This window comes from Morone saxatilis, unplaced genomic scaffold, assembly GCF_004916995.1.
Source record: "Morone saxatilis isolate NCDOM2014 unplaced genomic scaffold, NCSU_SB_2.0 Contig11, whole genome shotgun sequence".
Classification (NCBI taxonomy): Eukaryota; Metazoa; Chordata; class Actinopteri; family Moronidae; genus Morone; species Morone saxatilis.
In genome coordinates, this window is record NW_023339663.1 from 19,956,422 (window position 1) to 19,981,620 (window position 25,199).

Here is a 25,199-nt window from a genome sequence, read left to right on the forward strand (position 1 = left end):
CTGTGTTTGTCTGTGTGTGTGAGAGTGTGTGTGTGTATATATATATATATATATATGTCTTTTTTATTTATTTTTTCAACACTCATACATGACCCCAACCTTTTAGGAATGACATCCATTTTCAAAGTATCAAAAATAGAATTGTACAGTCTCTGTTGCTTTACCATAATGTAAAATGGGAACATATTGTTCGGTCTTTGGTTGTGACAGAAGAGGACGGCAGCCAGAGTTTACTGTCAATGCTGGTTTTGTTTCTTTGTCGTTTTGTTGAATCAAGTCTTTCAAGCTGCAGAACCAGCTTTATATGCAAAAAAAGCCATCTCCCTTCTCCCACCCAACCCCTCAACGTCCAACCTATGCCCCCAAAAAACAAACGAATAAAAAAAAGTTACTGACTTATGTCTTAGTCATGAAAAATAAAATAAAAATCAACCCACAACAGCATACAGACACACTGACAAACAGGTCTTCAAACAAGTTAAGGCATCCTAATAGTTTACATAGTGACATGATACTCTCACTATCTGAATGTTTTTTTTCTTTCTGCTCTGTGAAGTTCATAAGCAACATTATTACAAATAGTTTATAATCTCATTTTTCATCTTTAATGTCGTATATCACCTTTGCTGCTGTTATAGTTTGCATAGCCTAAATACATGTGTGTGCTTCTGTTGTTGAAAATAGGACTCTTACAATTCCTGTCTTCTGTACAGCATATTTGGTACAAACACCATCCATCCATACACACATACACACACACGCACACACACCTGAACCTATTAAGATGCTTGCACTACGTCCTTGACAAGGCAGATTGGCTGATGGGCAACTCCAGGATGCTAACAGAATCAATCAAGCATCTACAATAAGTCTACAGTCTACTTCTATAGGCATCAAGGTCTTTTTTTCTCTTATTTTTTTCTCATTTTTAAAGGCATTAGGCAGAATTTTAATGCATAGCAGAATCATTTTCACCTGGAAACTGACTTCAAGCTGTCAAAAGCAAACACTCCTTAGCTCTCTCATGCAGGAGCAACATTGTCAAGCTTAAGGCAAAACAGCCAAAGGGAATCTGCACCCGGGAATCTGTCCGTCCGCATCCACGCGTCGCATCTGCCTGAAAACACTCTCTCCTCCAGACTGTGTTATTGCTGCCCTACAGGCCCTGCATGTCTGTCAGAATCTTATAATATTAATGAATACATCATGGAGAAATAGACACCATTCTGGAGACAGTTAAGGAGAAGTATTTAGATTGGGAACAGCAAACATCGATTGTTGCAAACGGGATGTGGAAGGAACAGGAACCCTGTTACATCCAGACGCTGTTCTCCACCCTTTGGGATTGTTCAACACACAAATGGAATATATAGACATCTTTAAGTATAAAATACCTCCAAACGTTTTGTCAGATTATTTCCCATTATATGTCGCCTAGATTGCCATACCATCACAAAATATGGTGGCTGTTAGAAATGAGAAGGCACACGAGGGGCCCCTGGGATCTGGAGAATTATTGCATGAAAAGAAATTTTCCGAAGCGGAGAGGTCCGTCTCTGTGGGTTCATAAAAACACTTCTCTGTAACGTGGAAATAACAGGCCTCTTCTGTGATCTGTGGATGAACATGATCAAGAGGGCGAACTGAAACCATCCCTCCTCAGGACGCATGAAATCATATCCACATGACTCAAATCTGTTTCCCAAAGAATATTACAGTCAAACTCAAAGCCAGCTGTGCAAAACAACAACAACAACACAACAACAAAAAGCTTTCGCTACCATTCAAAGCTGCTAAGTGTTAATAAGGCATTTGTTCAACTTGAAGAGGATAAAAGGGGGGGGGGGGTAAAGATAAAACAGAAGAGAAAGAAGGAAGGAGGGGGGAGGAGAGGGGGGTCATGTACAGATATCTACATGGCTGCATGGTTACTAAAAGTTGTCGGAATGTTGCAGGTTGCAGATCCCAGATCAGCTCATCCTCCCTACCAGTTTCCCTGCACTCCAGCACCTGAATGGTTTTAGCTTTTATAAGGGAGAAAAACAAGGAGCGGACGGTGCTGTCATCACTAACCACGAGCACAAACACTGGGACCGGACAGGAACTACTCTCAACGTTCAGGCCGAGCAATTTTTTGGCTAATCATTTATTTTCCCAGAATTCTTTAACCCTAAAATGTCAAGTGTGAATCACAAGTGTGATTCATTTTTGCCACATCATGCCCCACTTTTGCTGATGCTCGCTCAGGCAATCACCAATGTTCTGTAGCATGCTGGGAGTTTCGGTATCCTGCTGTTTATAGAAATTTTCGCCTGAGAAACTCTTTAACTTCAGAGAACTGAAACCACCTTCAGACCGGTTTTGAATCCTAGCTCTGGCTTCCTGTGAGAGCACCGTGCGCTCTCTCTCTCTCTCTCTCTGTCTCTCTCTCTGTCTCTCGAGACGTCTTCATTCATGAAGGTAATTGCTGGTGAGAAGGGGGGGGGGACGACAACACACGCTGCCGTATTGTCTCCGATACAGAAAGTTATTTGAAAAAGTAAGTGCTCCGAACTCACGGAGAGAGCTGATTGGTCAGGAAGACAGCAGTGCTTTGAAAGGTCAGGCGCACACCTAATGAAGAGGGACAGCTCACGTGTTGACAATCTCATTAATCCTCATTATTCTCCAACCATTTCAACCTACATTCTCTCACTCGGCTTTCAGTTTAATCTGCGCAAAGTTGCGAGTTCCGTATCTCTATCTCTAACTGAGAGGAATAGTAGAGTTTTAGATATATTCAGAGGAGACACATAAGCTTGTCTTCTTGTCAGGCTGGTGGTCTAGCAGCTCCATGAGGCTTTAACAGAATCTCCAACCGCTCTTCTGTCTTTGACCACCGTCTTTTTTTTATTTTTTATTTCTTCCTGCCCTTATGTCCCATCGCACACAGGACCAGCAGCCGGACCAGCACCTAGACCGGGACCGGGGTCCACAGTCAGTGTTGTGGGGTTTGCAGGGTTAGCTGGAGGGGACGGTTCATGACCCAAAAGGCTGCGTCAGGGCCTGAGTGTGGGCTGAGCTATGACTGGTTGTGTGCTGACGGAGGACCGTGAGCGCTGGGAGACTGGGACATGTCTCTGCCGATGATTTCATTCACTGTGAAGACAGAAACAAACAGAGAAACACTTAATATCGCATATTCACTGCATAATTCACTTAAATGTGCCTCGTGTCAGCACATCTTATATCATTCTCACTGCAAAGTAGCAATAAAAGTTTCCTTTTAGTTATGTCAAATAAAGGTGTTTTTAGTTACCATTCTTACATGTTCTTCTACTTCTTTGTCCAGCCTTGAGCCCGGTTGTGACAAAATATAAATGAGGTATCACTATTACTACATGAGTACACTACAAGACAAGAGAACCACCAGATGTCACTGTACATGTTTGAATTTGAAGCCCCCAAGCGTCATAAGCCTTCATCCTTCCATCACTACTCATTCACATTTCTGGCCAGCAGAGGGCAGCGATGTTCCACACTGGGTTCCTCACAAGACTGCACGCTGAAACTCAACCGGCCGAGAGGCTAAAGGTGGAAAAACTCAAACAAACTGGCGGACCCGAAGTTCTGACGTGACATATAATCACTCCTGACATAACAAATGAGAGAAACTATTCCATTCACTAAATGTGCCAGTTCTGACCTTTGTTTGAGTCCAAGAAGTGACTCCTATAAACACAGCCCTGCATGGCCGGCTGAACACTGGGGCTGTCCGTTACTTCATAAGAGCTTTAATGGTAGTTCAGTACATTTCCTCAGGCCTGTTCATGGGGTTCTTAAAGCAATGGCAGAAAAAGGGCAGCGTAAAAACCAACCCACTGTCAAAAACACGAGCGAGGTTAATTACTCCACCGACTCAGTTAGAGTCTAATTTGAAATAAATAACAGATTACTCTCTCTCTGCGCTGATGCCTGTTTTTCAGTCAACGCGTGTGACGGTTTTACATCTGCTGCCTCCATCCAGCATTCACACTGGGACCACATGAGACGCAGCGGAGAGCTAGTAAAAAGCGCAGCCGTGAAGTAAATCAACTTCAAATACTTTGACGCGGTGAGGAAGACATGAGGACAGACAGGCAGACTTTCATTTGTTTGGAATTGATGGAAAACGCTTTTTCCACTGTCACAATGCATGTGTGTGTTACTCCTGTGACTTCTCCATGTGATTTCTCAAAGTGTTTTGAAAGGTGACGTTGACAGGTCAGAAACCCGAAATGCAGAAATCAGACTGGGCAGACTGGTTAGGGAAGGTGCAGCAGAGACCTCTAGCCCAGTTTGACACTGGGCTAATTTATAAGCAGACCTGTCTGTACATGTTCATCAAAATGCAGCTCCTCTCTTCGACACCTATTTCTGTCCACTCTTGCAAACGTACTGTGAAATCTCACCTTCTCCAGGCCCATAATAAACACATGTATTACTGTAACTTAAAACGCAGGCAGTTGGGTGACTGAGTCAAATGATGAGCAAATGAACCCAGCCAAGTGTTTCATGAGAGAAAAGAAACCATATTTAAATGCGATGACACAGAGCCCGAAACGAACGCTGTAAAATAAAACAAATGCATTCGTGAAGCCACACAGCTTTCATCAGTTCAGTAAAACATAATAATCCTCATAAGATTCCTATCTGTTTCACAGTTTCATCATCTCTTCCTCAAACTACAGTCCGCTCTAAGTGGCTTTCTTGTGCGCATGTTTCCGTTGAACACCTGAACTCTCTGACAGCCTCTGTCGCAGGACCAGCCGTTTTCATTTAGTGTACATTCTGTTGTTTTATTTGTGTTTTCTGCTGCTTGCTTTTGTGTCTGGCCACCATCACTCACATCATCCTGTTAGCGTGGGAGGCTCTTCCTTTCCCATGTCAACCATGTTCACACACAATCACACTCACAGCACCACCACGCACTTATGAGACTACACTGTGACTATCAAAGCAAACATTTACCTTTGTATATATAACACCGAGGTATAGTATACAACAACTTGGCCAGCTTATTGATTTTGTCATATAATTCCATCGTTGAAATAAAACTGTGATGGGGGAATACAGATCTCCTTTAAAGGCTGTGACCTTTCAGAGGACAAGTGGTGCAACTGTGCTGGAAATGAGCAGCGTCTTAAAGCTGTTAAAAGAGCATCAGAGCAGCTGTATCGATGAAATGAAAAAGCTTCTTTTGTCCAAGCACAGTGATTACTGAAATGTAGCTGAGAAATGTGTCATGCTTCAATCATATCACTTTGATCACATAACAAATATATAAAATACTAATCTCTCAAAATGGATCATGGTCTGTAGGCTCATTTAGGCACTTTTACTTTTACTACTTTACAGGCCTGTCAAAGCCACCTGCACAGCAGAAATGTTATGTGGTAAACTCTGTAGCTGTGTTGATTGATGGGAGTCAATCTGCTCTAACACCACAGGAATATAAGCAACAAGTGCGAAAGACCGACACCAAGTGGGCGTGCAAAAACTCACTTTCCGCTGAACTGATTAGATTGTTGCAGAGGCACAACATTCACCTATCGACTGATAAACTCAGGAGAGGCACAATTAGCATAAAACTGAAAACCCATGAGTCGACCAACTTAAGAAGAATTCCTCTCAATCTGATTCACTCGGTTTTCTCATAAAAAAGGGGCCGTAAGAGGTTTCCCCACGCAATCTGTCAGAAACATTTTCGTTAGGTTTTACTCTCGATATTACAGCTGCGCTCGATGTAAATTTGGAAGGCTTGATTTGGGGCCGTTTGAAAAAAGCTTGAACTTATTTTGGAAGTGAATTTCCATTGCAGACTAACAGAAACCGGAAAGGAGGAAACTGCACCTTATTTTTTGTTGTTTTCCTTCTGACTGGATGTCAACAACTTACTGAGACATTATTGTAGCAAAACTATTTACAAATGTGAAATGAGGGTTGTGGGACTGTATCTGATTTGTAGATTTGTAATAAATAAAATACGTACTGAGGTTTGTGAATGTGTAAAAAAAAAAAGATCTGGAAATACAGACAACTCAACTGTCTCTTCTGTCTTTTTACACTGCAACATCTCGACTGTGGCAAGGATCTGCACATGCATGTGGTGATTTATCTGTGCGCCTCATTAGTCACACCCACTTCTGTCAGACGAACATCTTGAGGGCAGTGTCAGTAGTAGAGGCGGTTTGACCACAGGAAATGTAGTACTGAGGTGATATACAGCGGCTCTGGGGATGACGAAGACACAAGGGGTACAGGCGGGGACAAGCGGGGACAGGAGAGACATGAAACGGGAGAGAACTGAGGGGGAGCTCGGGCAGGAGTCAGCGCTGAGCGGGGGTTACGCGGGGTCAGCTCCTGGTTGCCTGGGGCCAAACCCGGCAAGAAAACCTCCCCGGCATCCCTGCCGTCGAACTGGCCTGTATCGGTCTTGGAAGCTGTGTAATGTGTAGAAAGACAGACCATTGAGAGGCCGGCTTGAGTTGTAACTGGTGACTGTATTTCCAGCTCCTGGGGCAAATACTTTTCAGTCATTAATATGTATGTACACGTTCACACATTCACCCACACATTACAAATCTTAATATACTTTTTTAATTTACATTTACATATCTGATTACGCACACATGGATTGAGATATAGTTACATCACTCTCCACTCACATTTGCAAATAGTTTTGCTACAATAATGGCCCCAATAGGAAACAATATTATGTAAAAACATGTAGCACTAAATACACTTCAGCAATCTACAAAAGTGTCTCTTTGAGGGGAAAAAAAACATACACCATATAAAAAGTATTTTACATAAAACAGAAGCTTAATTTTCCTGTATCAATGAGCAATAATATGTGCTTTAAGATACAACCATTCATTTAAAAATGGAGCTCCACACATCAATGATCCAGAAGTGAAAGAGAGGTTTGATTTGAGCCGAGCCTATGAGGAGTTTCATATGCTGATAGTGTTTTTCAGATTTACTGGTACTGCTCATGACAGTGCAACAGAAAGATGGTGATTCAGCGCTGCCAGCCATAGTAAGTGTGGCTCTGAATGGCTCAGCCTGAGGGAGATCCTCTGCAAATGACTAGGAGGGGGGCTCCCTAGACAAAATATACATCTGCAGTCAGCCGACTGCTACTATTGCTACTACTACTACTACTACTACTGCTGCTGCTCTCAGGTAGGCTTCCATCAGATGGATCCTTTCCCTGCGTGCTAATTGTTTTTAATGCTCACTTGGTTGAGATGGGAATTCAAAAAACAACTACTTAAAGGAGCATGCAGAGAATGAGATCGGAGTCCTCTCCTGTTCATCATCTATATAATAAAATGTTATAGTAAAAATCAGTCCTGCTTCACGTTTTTATTTGGATATTTTATTGTAAAAGTTAACACTAATCTTTAAAACAAAGCTTCTCTGTGTTCAGAGGAACTGCAGGGGAAATAGGGGGATGCTTTAAATCTCTGAAGTAGACCAGTCATTTGTTAAACTAAGTGTCATTGTTCACTGGCAGTAGACATTAGCACCAGTCAGGAACTAGCCACAGAGTTCAGATTAATCTCTCACAAAATGTGCCAAAGAAAGATAGAACCAAAGAAGAGAAAATGAACTGTTGCTAACAAAAGTATTGTTAAATCCACATACAATAGATGAATGTCAGGAGATTCTTTAGATTTCCCTGAAAGAAAGTTTAACATCTAGCAGGATACCACTGAGATTGGGTAATCTCCCGTCTCCGTTTCTAAAGTGCATGTCAAAGGAGGTATATTGAAAAGATTTCCATAATGCAAAACAGAAGTGAAACTGGCAGATGGACATTCAGTACAATAAACATATCTACTGTCGAAATGGAAAATGGGTAATTATTATAACCCTCTATGACACATTGAAAAAAGTTCCCTGACCCAGGCTTAAAAAACTTTACTCTGGCAGAGCGGCTTAAGCAAATAACTCGAAGATTGACTGATTCTTGAGTCCAGCAAATGAAGACAACATGCCACAATGGAAAACATTTGTGCAGAGGAAACAGAAAGAGGCAAGACTTGGGTCTGCCTGCAAGAGGGAATATCAAAGCACAGTTTCCACTTGCAGGGCCCTGTAATGACATGCACACGTCTTCACAAAGCCTCAGGTATGAGAGAAAACATGAAGTAAAGATCCACTGAGCGATCACACACACATTGGAAATAGATGGTCACTTGTATTGAAAGCTTCCAGATCTGGCTCAATAAAGCTTTCTCTGCTGCACTACTTTTACTCTGCTGCTCCTCTGTGATCCTTCTCTGTTTTATTTTAATTTCACTTTTGAAGTAAGTAAGTGAGTGGGTGAGGGCACAGAGTATACCGGAGAAGCTTGTTCAAAAGTCAGTTTCTCAAAGTCACTCATTTGTGTGAATCATCGGTGGATTTCCCATTTGATCTGACGGTAAGTGATTCACAAGGCTCCCCGCCTTTGATCCAGGGCACAGAATAGTGGCTACGCTCAGCAGATGACCAAAGGACCAGGCTTTAGGAGGGAAACCTCTGCAGGCTTAATGGCCGACTGGGGAGACCACTGCAATGGTTAATAGTGGTCAGAAGACCAGAAAGGCGCTATAGAAGTGCAAGTCCATTTACCATTTGGTGCCTACTGTAGGACTTATCAGCAGAGAGCATGAAGCTAATGAAGCTCTGGTGTCAAAAAAATAATTACACTAATGTTTTTCCTGCCGTTTAATGGTTGGTAGTCAGGAGCTGCTAACCCTAAAATAATACCTAGATTAGTTTTTTCACTTGAGCAGAGATTTAAGGTCTCTACAGCAGTAGAGCAGCAACTACATGTTTTTATTATTATTGATTGGTCTATAAAATGTCAGAAAGTAGGGACAAATGCCAGTCAGAATGTCCTGAAGTCCAAGATGAAATTTCTTTTTTTTTTTTTTCAAAACAAAAACAAAAAAATTCAAAGATATTTAATTCACATAAAAAGACATGTCTTCACAAAGACCCTCACATTTGAGATGTTAAAAATAGAGGATATTTTGTATTTTGGTTTTAAAAATGAACTAATCATTTGCCTTTAAAAAAAGAGTAAGTGTAGAGTTTAAAAATTAGTATTTTCCTTACTGGACTGGACACGGTGGCAACTTAACAGCAACACCCTGAGATGACTCACCAAAAGCAGACAGAAAAAACATTTTATAGATTGAACACACTTGCATACACACATTTCAACAGCTCTAAATTTACTAGCAGGAGTGAAATCTACTTCACCACATTCTGTCAAGTCCTCACTTGCACGCCATGAGCAATGTGGTGACTAGTATTCATTTTCCAGTCAAACACCGGCGCTTGATGCCCGGCTGACAAGCAAAAATCAACACTGACACGGGACAGAACAACAAGAGCAGCCAGTAATGCAACAAACAGCATCTTGGCAAATTCCCCCATTAAAGATTTTCATGACAATAAAAGCGTATTTTCAGTCTCAAGAACTAAATGGTCATATGTTGCTCTCATCCCCACTGAAGGATTTCCAGGCTTCCCTCCCGTCTTAAGGAAAAGACAGGACTGGCACCGTCTCCACACCAGGCTCCAGCCTCTGCCAAGACCTCTGCATTACACTCTCTAAGACCTTAATTGTATGGAAAGATGACACAGAAAGTCCGTTTCCACTTGTTTCAGGGGAAAAGACCAGCAAATGTTTGCCATTGTTTTTAACGAGCAGCAGCAGCATTTGATGGAAACGTATTTTCCTTCCACTGTTGTTTTTTCATGCCATCGAAATCAAGAGTTCTGTATTATTACTCTGTTATGGTTGGTTAATGGCAGCATGAAGCCTCTGACTAAGATGGCCCCATACACATACATGCAGGAGCACAAAAACAAAAACATCGAAGATTCATTTCTGTTTTGTTTTTTTTCATATAAATAATCCGAGTGCAATGCACTGCTGATATGTTTACAGTTCTCCCTGGTTGTGTACACATGTGAACAGTTGATAATTATGGAAAAAGTAATTTGTCTGATGCAATATCTCTAGAGAGTTTTATAAAAAGTCAGCCCAGCCAGAGTTGCCAACCATTCAATGCTTTTACTGTAAATTACTTTTCTATTAACTTATGTTTACTGATCATGGTGGTTATTGAATGAGAATAAATGAGGCAGGTGCGCCTTTAGAGTACAATAAAAACGTTGATTTGTGAATCAAGACAATTTACCAAAGGTAGCCAATAACTAAAGGTCATTTCCAAGTCTAATTTCATGTTTAATTTCATTTGGGATAAAACTGGAGTCCTATTTCACGCCACCTGTCAAAGGTAAATCCAATGTTCACTGGCATTTTCTCCTTCGTCCTGTCGGGCCAACTCCTGAGAAAAAATATCCAAGTCTTTATTGGATTGCTAGATGTTGGCCTCTTTACCACTCACTTGTTTTACTCAATTACGGCTCTATGCCATTTTGCAGCATTCGGGGAGCGTCAGACTGTGTGCAGAGAGCAGCTGCCCGAGAGCTGAAGGAGACTTAAAACAGAGGAGATTGGGATGTTGTTGTTTCTCATTACAAAGAGCTTCTTGTTTGGATGTTAAAGTAATAGTTTGACATATTCACTTTCTTGAGAAAAGCAATGCCACTAGCCAGTAGTAGCCAGTTTAGCTTAGCATAAGGACTGGAAACAGGGAGAAACAGCTCACCTGGTTCTCTCTGAAAGAAAACAAAATCCACCTACCAGCTCCTATAAAGCTCACTAATTAACTTGTTGTATCGTGCTTGTGTCCTGTCTTTGTGCTAAGCTAACTGGCTAAAACAAGTTGTGGTTTTACAGGGGGTTACATGCTGACTGCTTCACACCAAGAAGTATTCAACAACATTTTAGCACTTGAGTTTTTGTATGGATTAAATAAACAATGCGTACCAATTAATTATTGGATCCCTATTTTCAGCCTATATGCTAAGTTAAGCTAGCTGGCTACAAGCTGTAGCCTTATATATAACGTATAAACAAGAGTGCTATTGATCTTCTCATCTAACTCTGGGCAACAAAGAAAATTAAATTTCCAAAATGTCAAATTATTGCTTTGATATCAAAATGTTGCTAAATGAATCTTTAGATTTCGAAATTGCAGTGTGCATGTGTGCAAGTATTTCAGTAACAACCATGTAGCCTGTTTAATTAAAAGTTTGACCGAGAAGTTCAAATGTCAACAACATGTCAGGGACAGTTGTGCATAAAAAGGGCTGCCACAACTCTTTCTGGCAACAGCTCCTGGAAGTTTCTGTGTGTTTCGACACAGTCTGTGCCCTTGTAAAGATAGAAAAACAGAACAATAAAAACATATATTTAAAAGATGGGTTCACTGCACGGACATTGCCTCGTATATTTGATTACAACTACAGGATAATGTGTGTATCCGTGTGTGTGCGCATTTGTGTCATTACTGTGTCTCTCTCAAGAAGTGCAGGCAGCAGGTCCCGGCCTATTATTAACCCTCAAAGCCATGCTCGCCGTTTGAGGCAGCTGTGCATTTGGGCAGGGCAGGACCAACAAAGGACCAGCTTTTGTTGTGAACACACACTGCGCACACTAGCGACAAACGTACTATCCCTTCCCATCCGTGCTCTGTAAACATAGAGATCGTCAAGTGCTGATTAATTAGTTAAATGCGCAGGTTCGGCAGCACAGAGGCTTCAGATTCTGTCACCATGACGGCTGCAATCATCGGCACAGAAGGGCCCATTCTTCAAGCCACTACTGTGTTTATAGAGTAGCCAAACACACATGTTCACAGGGCTTTGGCAAACCTGCTTAACAGTCACATTGGGGATAGATTGTGGACATGAATGAATATAAAAAGTCCTGTAATAGAAATAAAGTGAACTTGCATTTAGTTTATTGTTGAGGTACTGACGCGTCATTGTCTCTGCGCCAAATGTGCCTAACAGTGACTATGAAAAACCTGTCTTTGATACTGTTTCATGGTGGCAGCACCCAACCTTACTCTGTGCCATTTGGATTCAGACATCAAAACAGTAGAAATACACAAAGCTGCACATTTTAGAGACATTCAGTTATGTCCCATGCTGCTTTGTTGAAAAGTTCCATCTTTGCTTTTCCAGGTCATTGCCCTTGTGAACATTTCCTTTTCCTGCTTTTCACTGCAAAACCTAATAAAAAGAATGCCTTGCTGTCCATCTGCTGTGATTTTAAAAAGGCTATTTTATATGTAGTATATATTCTTTATCATTTTTATAGTATAGTTTTATAGTTGTGGATTATGTCCAATTTCAACTGCACTACCGCAATGAGTCGCTATGGACAAATAAAAATATACAGCAAATACTGTAAAAAAAAACATTAAATTATCCGGTATACACTTTACTTTAATTTCAGGTGCCAAGTACATTTCAGATTCAATGTCTCGGCTGAGTGACCCTGCAGTGGGGTTGGATCCTGACCTTGTCTGTCCATCTGTCTGTCAGTCTGTCTTCTCACCTCCTGTGTCTCCTGCTTTGCACACACACATACAGTACACTCACACCTCCACAACATCAAACAGATACACACAAACACAATACCCCATCTAACACACAGACACACACACACACACATCGCAAGCATGCTCTGGTGTGCGTCACAAGGGCCATCTGCTTGCTAACCAGAGCAGTTTTCTACACACTCACATTCGTATTCCCTCTCATGCCACTGACACAAGTCTGTGATACTTCTGCGGTAGTTTTTCTTATGTATAATGATTGTACGATGCAAAATAATGATTCAATCTCAGCTTTCTACAGGTGAGAAAACTATTTAAAGACAAATTCTCAAAAACTGAATGTCTTACTAAAATGTGATTTTATCAGGAAAAATTCAAAAACAGGTAGAGATAAAGGTGATGCAATCTCATTCTCAAATTATAAAGCCCTTTTAAAGGGTGAAGTGTTGATGGCAATTTTACTCAACTGCAGATGAGGAGCCTGGTGTCCCATATTCTAACCACATTAATCATACAGCCAGCCACGCCAGTCATATACACTATATAAAATGTTAATTATGCATAATCACCCTAAGGCATCATTCTGGATTACAGAAACAAGCATGTATATACCTAGGTGTAGGTATATACATCTGTATCTTTCACGCTGTATTAATCTATGTGCCTTTTTTCTCTACTCTATCTATTTGCATCTGATCTGTCTGTCTGTCATGCCGGGGTTAATATGGTCTACTTAAGAGAGTGTGCTGCGACCTCCTAAAACTCCGAGCTGGGTGTAAGCTTCATGTTGCTACTTCACAACATGGCCTACAGAGCTGGGCTGGCACAGAAAGCTATTTTTAGCCACAGGCTCAAAGGGAGAGCTTACATTCCCGGCTGAACCGTGTCACTCACAAACTTTTCTCACACTTTTTTGTCAGAGTGCGACTGCAGCCAGCTACTTTCAGAGTGGCTGAGTATCTGTCTCTGCATATGTGATGGGGAGAGACTGACTAAATCTGAGTTATAGCCTTATGTGAAAGATTTAGTAAACGCATTTTATGAGTCCACATGTGAAAAGAGACAGACAATCTTTGTCATCAGGCTTTCTTTCTCACAGGATAAGCGTTTAAATGTGTTTGAGCGTGTGTGTATGCATAAGTATTATGCACTGATGAACCTCAGTGGTAGTTGGTCTTTCGCACATGACTTATTGACAATGGCCCCGTGTTAATTAGGTTGACCCTTGCTAGTGCACAATATCACAACTCACTAACACGGCCTCGCCAGGCTGTTTATTAACCCTAAACCTTTAGGACCCTAATTAGAATATGCCGCTGGGGTTAACAAAACCAGGTGAGGCTCTGAACGGCAGATAAAGAGGTAGATGATTTAGGATAGTTTGGACACACATATTTTGGGTAAATAAGTAGTAGTTCATGGCTGAGAGAAAAAAAAAAGCTGCTAAATGCATGCGCTGGCTTCACGGTCAATTGTTAAGTCAACAAGTTCGCCTGAGCATGCTAATTAAGAGTTGTTAACGCACCTACACACACCCGCGCGTACACAGACACACACACAGGATGTAATTATTGCAGCGGCACACAACTGTAGTCTCTGTGTTCCAGCTACCGTCTTTGCAAGTAGCACAAAATGATGCAATCATCTCCCTCTCCCCAGTTCCAAGAAGCCAAAAAAAATACAAAGCGTAATTAATCTCCAAACTGCTGCCAGAGATACAGAAGCTTAGCAGTTCACAATTTGGACCTTTAACATGATACTATAGTTATCAGTCCTATTGTGTCTATGTTACCCAATACTAAGTGACAGGACCCCTCAGTAATAAACCTGTGTACACAACTGTGCACTGTAATGACAGATGAAACGCTATCACCATAATCAGGCATCAAGTTTTCAGCCCCTTGAAAATACAACAACTGGCGCTCTGTATTGTTTTACATCATCAGATACAAATTTATCTTGCGCCTGACATATTGTGGGGTATATTTAATCCCTCAGAGGCCCCTTGTTTTAGACTGAAAATGAGATTAATCACAGATGGGTGCACTATGTAAATATCTTGTGTGAAAGGACAGGGTTAGGGAGGAAAATGTGATAATGAAAGCAGAAAGACCAGACTGACTGAAAAGAGTGAGAGTCAGAGCAAAAGCAAAAGAGATACGTAGTTACACACACAGAGCAAGAAAAAGTGAGAGGTAGATGGAGGAAGGGTGGTTGCCCACTGGGTGTCTTTTTTAAATTGTTTTAGAGTGCTTGCAACCACATCTGAACAAGTCTTGCATCATCAGGTGGACACTGAACCCTAGAGAAATGCAAAACCATTTTGTAGCTACCGAGATAAATATAAGAAAATGAACATCTTACCATCGTCCAGCGTGATGTCCTGTAGGCCGATGGAGCGGAACGTGGGCTCCCTTTCCTCTGGCTCCTGTTTGATGTTCAGCCTCTCTCCATCCGAGGGGAAGGGCCCCTGCGGGCTTAGAGGATGAACCAGAGGCCCTGCTGCCGGGGACAGGCTGGCCATGACCGGGCTTGTAGCCTGGGGAGAAGGCTGTCCTGAATGCTGCTGTTGCAGGGGCCCCAGAGGACTTCCAGCTGAGGTGGGGGAGGATGAGGTGGGAGACTGGTAGGGCAGCGAGTGGAGCTGAGGGGAGGAAGGCCCAGAGTGCGGAGAGGGGATCATCCGTGGAGGAGGAGCGCTTGACGGTGTGGGGCAGGAGGCTGACCTTTGACTTACCGGGTGGTACCCCATAGCCCTCTGCAGTTGAGTGGTGTGCTGCCCCACAAGGGGGTGGCCACTGGGAGAGGGCACCTGGGTGGGATTTGGGGAGCAGTGATAGCCTCCGAGTGTATGGAGGTGTGGGGATGAGGGGGTGAGCAGGGGCTGCTGGCTCTGGGGAGACCCAGCAATGGGGTTGGTGGTTGAAGAAGAGGGAGCTGATGGCGAGGAGCAAGGGGAGGAAGGATACACCATTCCCATGCCCATTGGGTGTGAAGCTGCACTGGGGCTGTGCTGAAAGGGCATCCTCTCATAGCCCTGAGGAGGAAGGCTGGACTGGCCGTTGAAGGGCAGGCTATGACAGTGACTGTGGCTGTGCTGCATAGGCTGGTAGGAGGGCCGGGGGGGAGCAGGAAGAGGAGCAGGAGCAGAGCTCGAGTGGAACGTCATGTGGCAGTCTGCAGGGGGGTGGTGCAAACTGCGACCCTGGAGGTGAGGCAGGTGCTGGAAAGACGGGGAGCCCAAAGAGGGGCAGGGGGGCTGCAAGGGTAGCAGGCCAGGTCCGGAGCCCGTGGCCAGGCCGTGAGGGGAGCTGGACAGAAGGTTGTCCGATGGGTGGCCCTGCTCAGGAGAAGGCAGCTGGGTGCGCACCAGACTGGCAGCATGTGCCAGGGGCATGGACATAGGGGGTACTGCAGGAAGGTCCAGCTCGTCTCTGTGCTCCTGTTTCACCATGACTGAAGAGAGAGAGGTGTACACAGACAGAGGGAGGAAGAGAGATGTGACGAAAGAGGAAAGACAGGCAGGATGAAAGACAAAAAAAAAACACGCTGTCAGTTTCATTTATCAATCAAAAACTGCAAGTAGGGAAGGAAAGAAATAATCTATAAATTGGTCAAGTCACTGCATTGCAACATTGTCAGTGTCACTGCTATTTTTTGCTTCCGGTACAGTAGTCCAGTGACTTCAACCAGCTAAAAAAAGACTGCAGTTGTTTTATGTTTTCCTTTATTCTGAACCCCCAACTAATTGCCTCATCTGTGGCTTTAAAGGTGAAATCTGTTTCAATAAAACCTGAAAAACTAGGTCATGAGAAGCTCAAAGCAGCGAGCATAGTCGCACATTTCATATAATGAAATGTATGGATTGTGAAATAGGTCTCCTTCCAGATGAAAAAAGCCTACCTAAAACCGAGTGACATTTTGATAGTAAATGGGGCCATTCCCTTTTACTGTGACAGCTCACAGCACTGCTATGCCAATCAGTAACCTATTTCCCAATCTGGTGCCTTGTGACAGTGAGTTTTATTTTTATCCAGCTCTGAATCAGAGGGAGAGCATATGTTGTCAGTTCAGGCGCCATCATGTGAAATGCTGTGTGGGAAGAGGAGCCGAATGCCCCGCAGCCGAGATCAGACCAACAGAACAAACAAGTTCACTGATCTTGCCCTCTACTCACCCCATCATGCCTCTGGGATCGAGAGGCAAGGGGCACAAAAAGGCCAAGCGGGGTTTATTCTGGCTAAAAATGGAGCCAGAGGCATATCAAGGGTAAGGGAAGGGTAACATACTGTATATTCAAACATGGAACATAATTGAAGTCAGGCTAGTACTGTTTCAAAATTGAGCTTAATAGTGTGCTCCTTATGTTCTGTACTGCTCCCTGCCTGAAAATGAAACAATTTCAAAATACAAAACAAGAACAAATGGCATTTTGTCCCCCAAATTTATTCCACAACATGTTTTTTTCCAGCCAATTTTCTCAGAATTCATCCTTGAATTAGGCCAGGGCCTCTGCAGCCCAGCCCACGATAAAACTTGCCACAATAAAGCAGGCGGTGTCCGTGGTGACACTAGTGGTGTCAGCAACCCGGCTTGACTGACAGAGCAGGGTTACTCTACTCTGCTCTGATTGGCCGCCCTAATCTGTCAACGGTGAAAACAGGAACTCTCTGTGCCGAGTGGGCGTGCTTGCAAACAGAAAGGTTGGGTGGGTGGAGGGGCCAGGCCGCTTATATGCGTACACGCACGCACAAACATCCACACTGTTGTGGTAAAACCCAGGGTTTAGATATGTTGCACAAAATGCTCACATGTCATTATATTCCGCCAACGGTGTTTTCAGTTTGACTGGCTTCAAGAGGAAAAGAATACAATAACAATATCAAATAGCACGGCAGGAATTTGACTAATGAAAAACACTGAGGAAACTTTCAAATCAAAATATCATGAACACAAGTTTCCTTGCTGCTAAAATAATTCTATCAAACCACAACTCAAAGTCTATATATAGTTAAAGTTTCCTGGATAGCAAAAGATTTGCATCATAAAACCCCATGCAAATACAGTAAATGTGAGAAAAAAAAAGGTTGGCTTGAGAGTTTGAGTAGGCCTTGCAAAATAAACAGTTGGCAGGTGTTAATGTTATTGTTAGTGGAAGAGTCCCCTCTAAACCACAGCAATGCTTTCTTTGGAGTGAGAAAGAGAGAAATGGGGTTAGTAAAGCCCCTGTGGAGAAGTGTGCAACACAGAGGGAACGTTACAACTGTCTCTGCTGTCAGTCAAACTTCTTGTCATTACCTTGGGAGATTAACTGCGGCAGGAAGCAATGCACCCAAAGGAACGCAAAGTAAAGGCTGACAGAATCGCTTTGTGTAAGTGTCTGTTAAATGAGCTGCAGGAAAATTGCATCTTAAATACTTAAAAGCACATAAAAACAGCATAAGATTAGCAAAATTGTCAAACTGGCTTTGTCCCCCAAGGATTATTTTTTAAATATAGCAGTTGTAAGTCGAGGTTCATGAGAGCCTCTCATCTCACCTGAAAGGTAGGTGAAGCGTTGTGATTGGCTCCTTTTCCGTTTGCCATTGCAGACATAAAACTGCACCTGCACAGCTGAGCCCACAGTCTTACTGTGGTAGGGAGGGACCTCCACCACAATGCACAACTACAAAAAATGTTTCACATTATTTACATACACTTATTGCCCACAACACATAATACCATTTGCATATAATAAAATGCAAATACTAGTACAAAAAATAAAAGTTTATAAAAGTGCAAAAATTAAAGACAAAATGTTGTAGAATAACTGTACAGGTCAAAAAATTACTACTTACTCCTTGAGATTTCTCACGGATTATTTTTGCCTCAACTTCCCATTGTGGACGTCCATCTAGAAAGGATGAATAAGAACAAAAAAGCTTTAAAAGCCTTTTACTTTACATACTACAGTAAATACTAGAATCATTTCTGTCACATCCTGTCAACTCTCAAATAAACAGTTGGCAGGTGTCAATGTTAAAATCAACTGTAATTCCTATTACTTGACAGACAAGTTCTTGAGTGCAGGTCTGGCACAAACACAGTACCCTGGCTGCCTGGCTTTTCAATGAAGAAAGGATTGAGAGAGACACTTGTGATGAATCAGACTACAGTATCACTGTATCACATACAAGTCACAAACATTTATACAGGCACAAACCACAAATGAATGAATGAATTAAAATGAATAAAATTTGAATTGATAACTAACACAGAAGCAGTAATAAACCCAGGCCACGCGTGAACACTAATGACCAGAGTTTTATCATTTAGACTCCTTTTGAAGTATAGTATATTATTCAAAGTGACTTTCCTCATCTGGAGTAGTTCTCTTTCTTTATTTTCTGTTTTCCTAAAGATGATGTCAGTGTACAGCTCTTTCTCAAACAGACAGGGCTCAAAACCACATGAGGCTTCAGAAAAGCACACGATTTCAATTTGTCCTGGAGAACTAAGAGACATCAAAATGATGTCATTTTTAAAGGTCCAGAAGCCCCATGGAGAAAATCTTAGCAGCTATTAAATAGCAATCAAATGTCCAAATATCCTGCTGTTTGTCTTGCCTGGTTAAAATTATGGAGAGAGCAGTGGAATAATTACATTTATTTTAAAATGCCTTTACAAACTGCCAGGTTTCTGGCTAGAAAACATCCTTTCCAGTTTTCCTATGAGGGATCTAATTATTTGGCCAGACATCTTAGGGGCAGCTGCTTGAAGGGAAGCAGTTGGGGTGAAAACACTGACAGGCTTGCCGTATGGTTGGAAGAAATCACAATCATCACAGCATCGAGAAGAATAAAAACTTAGTCATTACTGTATAGTCTCTAAGCGGAGGCAAATTCATTTTGCAGTCCCCCGTTTCATGCTGCTCACATGGTGGAAGTATACTCTGCACCTGCATGGCCTCTTCCTCAAAACCCAAAGGATTCCCCCAAATACCACTGTCAGACATCTGCAACATGTCTGCAGAGAGGACTAGCCTATATGTAGAGTAAGCACTCATCTGTAAGCCTCGCAACATTTAGGCTATTCAACTTTTCGCACTCTACGGTAGCTTTAAGCAGATGGTTTACCTGTTCTGATCTCACCCTAGCATTAGCCTTAGTTGTAGTAATCCACTGGCGCATAACCCTTGACAGATTATCTGTATTGTGAAAGAAAAGCTTAACTTGTAGATGACAGAGAGTTTTTTTTTCTTTTCCAATGAGCAAATGACCTTGAATGTCTTTGCAGCTGACAGCAGTGCATTATTGCAGTGCAGCTTGTTGACATTCAACAGGCAGGAGCAAGGGCCCCACATGCTCTGTCAGACAACAAGCACCAACAGGAACCTCATACCACACTAAGACAATGACTCGGATCATCCAGACACCCTGCACACCCCAGTCAGAGGGAGGGGGGGCGGGGAGAACGTGCACCCACTGTGCCGCAAGATCGAGCAAAAGTAAAGGGGGTGATTGCTGTTTATGTTGTAACATCTTTGTAAAAGCCCACAGTTGTTTGCAACAGAAACAACACAGAGTACACATGCTGTATTAGTCACTATTCAGGGCAGCCAGTGTTAGAGCCTTTAAAGTCCACTCCTTTGTATAAACATTCACCCTTGTAAAGTAGAAATACTCATACCAATTATGGAAATATTTCTAACTTTAATGTTTGATGAAGCCCCTTTATCTGTCTTCCCTTTCCTCTTCCTTTTATCATTTCTTATTCCCTAAATACTACTTCAAAACACAATGAGATAGTTAACTAACTTTGGTGAGTAATTTACTAATATGAGTAAAAAAAGATTTTTTTATTACAGTGTATCTGCTTTAAATGGAAACAGGTCCCACAATGACACATGCTAGGTTCTCTGTTTGTCTACATAGTAAAGTCATTTATAGTACCATCCCATAATCTCTGTGTACTAGCAACAATAGGCCAGTCTCTCCAGTTTTTCATGAATCTGCTGTTGTTTTTCAATTATGAGAGATGGTGGAAAAATATCTGTCACTGCCTCTTTTTTTCTTTTCTTCCATTCCCATACTTACTACAATCAGGGCCTTTCTGCACTAAAGCAGGTGGATTAGTCATGATGAGGGGGATCATTTACACAAACCTAATCAACATCATCTTCCCCTCCCCTTTCATATTCCTTCTGTCTCCTTCCACAGTCCACTGCCTTCATACACCACAGGGCCCCAGCTTTCCTCCCTCCCCAAGATGCACCTCTCTAAGAAAAGTAGTTCCACTTGCTGCTGTGCTACAAAAGACTTGACCATCAGTGAGCTGTTTCAACCATGCTACTTTTCTATGCCATGCTTCACTTGGTACACCTCAGAGCTAAAGACATTCCTCTAAGCTCCTTTTTTTTCCCAAGTCTTAGAGAATGGCTCTCACTCGCAAAAAACAACACCACTCAACTTTCTGCCATGTGTGAACTTGATGCTGTTGCAGCACATCACAAAGGTACCTCGGGCAGGCAGAGACTGGCTCCACAAATGTTATCCATTTAAAATTTCCACCCAAGGGAACAACTATTACATGTGTTTTGATTACCGAGTGGTGTACAAAAGAGAAAAGAGATAAGGCAGAGAAAGACGAGTGACTTAACAGGATGAATAGCACAGGGAGTTTGACCAAGTAATCTCTTTAGCCTTGGCATTTGTAAAACAGATAATAGCAACTTTTAAAGTGCCTACTTTTAGGAAACTACATTCATCCTGACTCTCAAGCTCCCACCCTCTCTACATAGGTGTAGATAGGAGTCGATACTGCAGGGTGCAGCAGTGCATCCTGCACTGGCTTCCTAACTGCAAACACTGCTAACTGTGATCACTGTAGATGCAGGACATGTGCCCCCCTTCACTATTCTCCTTCTTTTAGCAGTTCACACTTGCTTGTGTTAGACAGAAAAATGGGGGTATTGATATTCCTGATACATAATTGATAAGGCATGCATCTGTTTTGTGTATCCATTATTAAATGCATATTTATGAACATATTTGCCTGTAACATTAAGCATGTGTTTCTGTGTTTTTATCCTATACATTTTTACTTTCTTTGTCACATAAATAATAATAATATATAAAAAAAACGTCTGAGTAATAAGTAAACTAAGCGTGGCTAATGAACAAAACATTTTAAATTTTCTATTGTGTAATATACTGCAGTGGTTTGAGCCTGATATGAAAAATTGCCATAAATAAATAACTAAACTGACTGTAGTGTTTGCTTTAAGTGAATATGTTGAATTTTGTTGTAAGGAAAATTCGGTTTATTGCCTCAGGCTCTGAGCATATTGTCCCACGCCTACTTGATAGACAACATTACTAGCAGACATAAATCTGTTCTGGTTTTGACGTAATGCCCTGTGGCTGTAGAGGACTTGTTGAGGCTGGGATAATGACAGATCTGAGGACTAATGCATGCACATGCACACACACACATACGTTTTCAAGAATTCAGCGTTAGGTTTAATACATTTATGAGAAACTACATTTTATCTAGATATTTTTATGTTCTTGTGAACATAAAGATCCTATTCCAAAGAAATATGGAAGACACAGAACACTTTAAGTTATGGACTTTTTTGCAATAATACAACATACAAAATAGTACCCAAAAAGATTGTTCCACTATAGAAAATAATGAGAATTACTAGGTATAATTATTTACAAAATGGAAATTAAAAACATCCTTTTTATATTTCTCTGTCACTGGGCTTCAAAGTAACGTTTTCCTCCAATTGCGTCGTTGTTCCCTACTGAGATGTTTGAGAAAACCAGTCCAAATTTAAGAGCAACATTTTCTGTAAAATACACACTTAGAGCAATACACGTCTTTTAATATCCCCACAGATATGTATCAGCCATGACTCCTATAAAATCTTCAGAATCTACTGCTGGCTTCTGCAACATTTGCAAGATCTACAAAACCTTTGTTTCACGTGTTTGTTTTTTGCCACTGTACTGTCCAACAGACCACATAAATGACACATGGCCTCTCTGATACAATCTGCCAGACAACCATGAAACACGATTTTTTATGTGGATAATTGGCACAAGCTGTTTCTGCAGTGGTGGTTCAAGGCTAAACTGCTGTGTGGACATAGCACTTACCAGGGCCTTTCTCCAGGAAGATGACCTTGGACTCTGGGAAGAAGTTAGAGCCAGTGATGACCATCTCTTCTCCCCCGCTGACCAGACAGCTGGTCAGGCTGGATTTCTCAACCTGGGGCAGCTCTTGAGCTGAACGCTGGGCTGGGAGAGACGCAGCAGGGGTTGAGGAGAAAAGAGGATGATCATTTGCTGAGCTGTGCAGTCTATTCTATGGTTGTACTACAACATAAGCAGACAAATTAACAGGAACACCTTAAAAAATAATGCAGTTTAATGCAAAATTGTCAAAGAATACGGTCTCAAAAAAGACCACAGTCCTTACAGTCTTAACAAAGTGGGTAGTATTTATCGCAGAGCTATAGTAATGGCACAGACAGAACTGAGCACATTTACATTTTTAATATTTATCAGATGTTCTTATCTAAAGTGACTTTCAATGAGAGCAAACGGGAGATTAAATCAACATCCTAAATAACCAGACTGCAAGCTTGCTAATAAAGAAGTGTGTGGAAAGGTTTGTGTGTGTGTGTGCTTGTCTGTGTGTGTTTTTCCTGTGCGTGGTTTTCTGAATGAATATGTTTGGGAGTGTGTGCATGCGTGCGAGACTTGAGGCTGGGAAGTTAACACTCACAGCACTCCACAGGAATAGAGGCAGCCTGCAGCGACAACACCTTCCCGTTGGGTTGAGGGATGTGCACTCGGAACACCACACGGACCCGTGTGTTCTTTCTTCCTATATCCGTCTCCCCCTTCCGCAGCTCAATGTCCGAGTTCCGCAGCTTCAGGATGCCAGCACAGTCGATACTGCAAGGTAGAGGGAAAATAGTTGGCCCCATACGGCACCACCGGGATGGCAATCATCTCAGACATATTTAAGTAGTGAAGGCCTGGGAGTGATAAAATCAACCACAAGCCCAGCAGGGGATTGGCAGTGAGAGGCACATTAAGCGTTGAATCACAAAATAAAAATGCCTGTGAATATGATTTATTACAAGTGTAAATGAGAAAATCCCCACCAAATCCCTACCTAAGAATTCCAATGTAAATGAAACCAGACCTTATATAAATATAATCATTCGGGTGATGCAGAATCATAAATATTTGAATAAAGTATGTTTCTCTGCTCCATGGGAAACCCTCTAATTTTCCTTGTGCCCAACTCCTGTTGGTTTAAATTAGGGAAATCTATTAAATCCCCTTTGGAAGATGTTACAACCCTGTATGATCATAAACGTGGTTATTCTTTCATTGGGCAGGGCTTCCTTCATGGTGGTAAGCTCATAACTGAGCAATGTAACCCTGTAGTGCATCTTACACCTACCTGGCTGTCATGTTGTTTTCGGGCAGGAGAGGAATTTCGAGAACTTTGGTGCTGGAGACGATAATTTCTTGGCTGGCCGTGGCTACGGTTTTCCCGGTGATCCGGTGCACCTGGTAGAAGGCGTGCGGCCTCAAGTAACGGTCGTCTGCTGTTCCGATGAACATCTGCAGGTTGACGGGCTTCTCACTGTAGCCAATGAGCTGAGACACAACAGAGAGAGAGACAGAAAAACTGAATAAAAACAGATGTGAGTTCCTGGGGTCCAGATGAGAGGTGTGAACAAAGGAATACTCTTTTCATTTCCACGGCCTTCAGAAGGCCACCTTTTTTGGAGGGAATCTAAATGTCAGGTCGAGGGTGTTGTGATATTTCTGGCAGGGCCACTGGAGATTCATCTGGCGCTTTGGCCTCCAACCAGTTTGACACTGATGTTTTCAACTAATAGTCTTATAATTTTTTCCCCTTGCACGCCTGCCCCTTAACAGGACTGTGCAGGAAACTGTTACCTCCAAAAACTTAGCAGAACCTTGAAACCTGGCCTGGTCAAAGGTTCCAAGACCTAATAAAAATAAAAACTCTGTGGAAATGTGATATCTGGTGAGTTTATCTTCTCTAATACATTTTAAATTTAACATAAAATCCTACAAAGCATCATTCACATGATTTTCAACTCATTCTGTGAGGTCTTGTGCGTATAAAAAGCCCTCTAATGGTTACACCGTGGCTAAAAGGAAAATAAAAATGCCAGTGAAGATGTCAACAGCCATTTCAAATCCAGTGTTTGGTGCGTGCCAATCTGGTTGGCGTGGGACACATAGACTAGCAGCTGCCCTCTCCATTAGTCCCCGACTGGCACCCCGGTTTTCCCTCAGACAAGTGAAATTTTCAATGAAGGAAAAGTGTTGCGTGTCAAGTAGAGACAAGGGGAAGATGGAAAGGAGAGCAAGACCTTTCCTCCTCAGAGGGACAGAACAAACACGCAGGCCACACAATCCCACCACTGTTGTAATGTTGTACTTGGCAGACTGCATGACGGCAAGATGGCACCCCCCTGCACATACACACTCCCACCATACTGCCCTCATGGTCCACACCTCCAGCGCAGTTGCAGGGCAGCAGAAAAGAACCAGGCCATTCATTGGTGTTTCACCTCAGGAACTGCCAAGCCTCAACCCCACCACAGCTGGCTACTGACCCTTTCCTGCCTGCAGGTTTGCGTCACACACCGCTGTG

The 25,199-nt window shown here is 42.3% G+C and overlaps 1 protein-coding gene across 6 annotated transcripts in view; it reads right to left on the minus strand.

Annotated features, from left to right (window-relative positions):
* Window positions 1-589: 589 nt before the first annotated feature.
* Window positions 590-25,199, minus strand: part of nfatc3a (nuclear factor of activated T cells 3a) — a 58,709-nt gene continuing 34,099 nt past the window's right edge. For all 6 annotated transcript variants that reach the window (XM_035651969.1, XM_035651968.1, XM_035651974.1 and 3 more), the window contains exons 4-10: window positions 23,967-24,166; window positions 23,277-23,449; window positions 22,646-22,786; window positions 18,338-18,393; window positions 18,039-18,165; window positions 14,865-15,956; window positions 590-3,138 (exon numbers count right to left, since the gene is read on the minus strand). In XM_035651969.1, coding sequence (XP_035507862.1) covers window positions 3,062-3,138; window positions 14,865-15,956; window positions 18,039-18,165; window positions 18,338-18,393; window positions 22,646-22,786; window positions 23,277-23,449; window positions 23,967-24,166 — 1,866 coding nt within the window. In that variant the 3' untranslated portion in view covers window positions 590-3,061. The remainder of the gene's footprint in view (window positions 3,139-14,864; window positions 15,957-18,038; window positions 18,166-18,337; window positions 18,394-22,645; window positions 22,787-23,276; window positions 23,450-23,966; window positions 24,167-25,199) is intronic.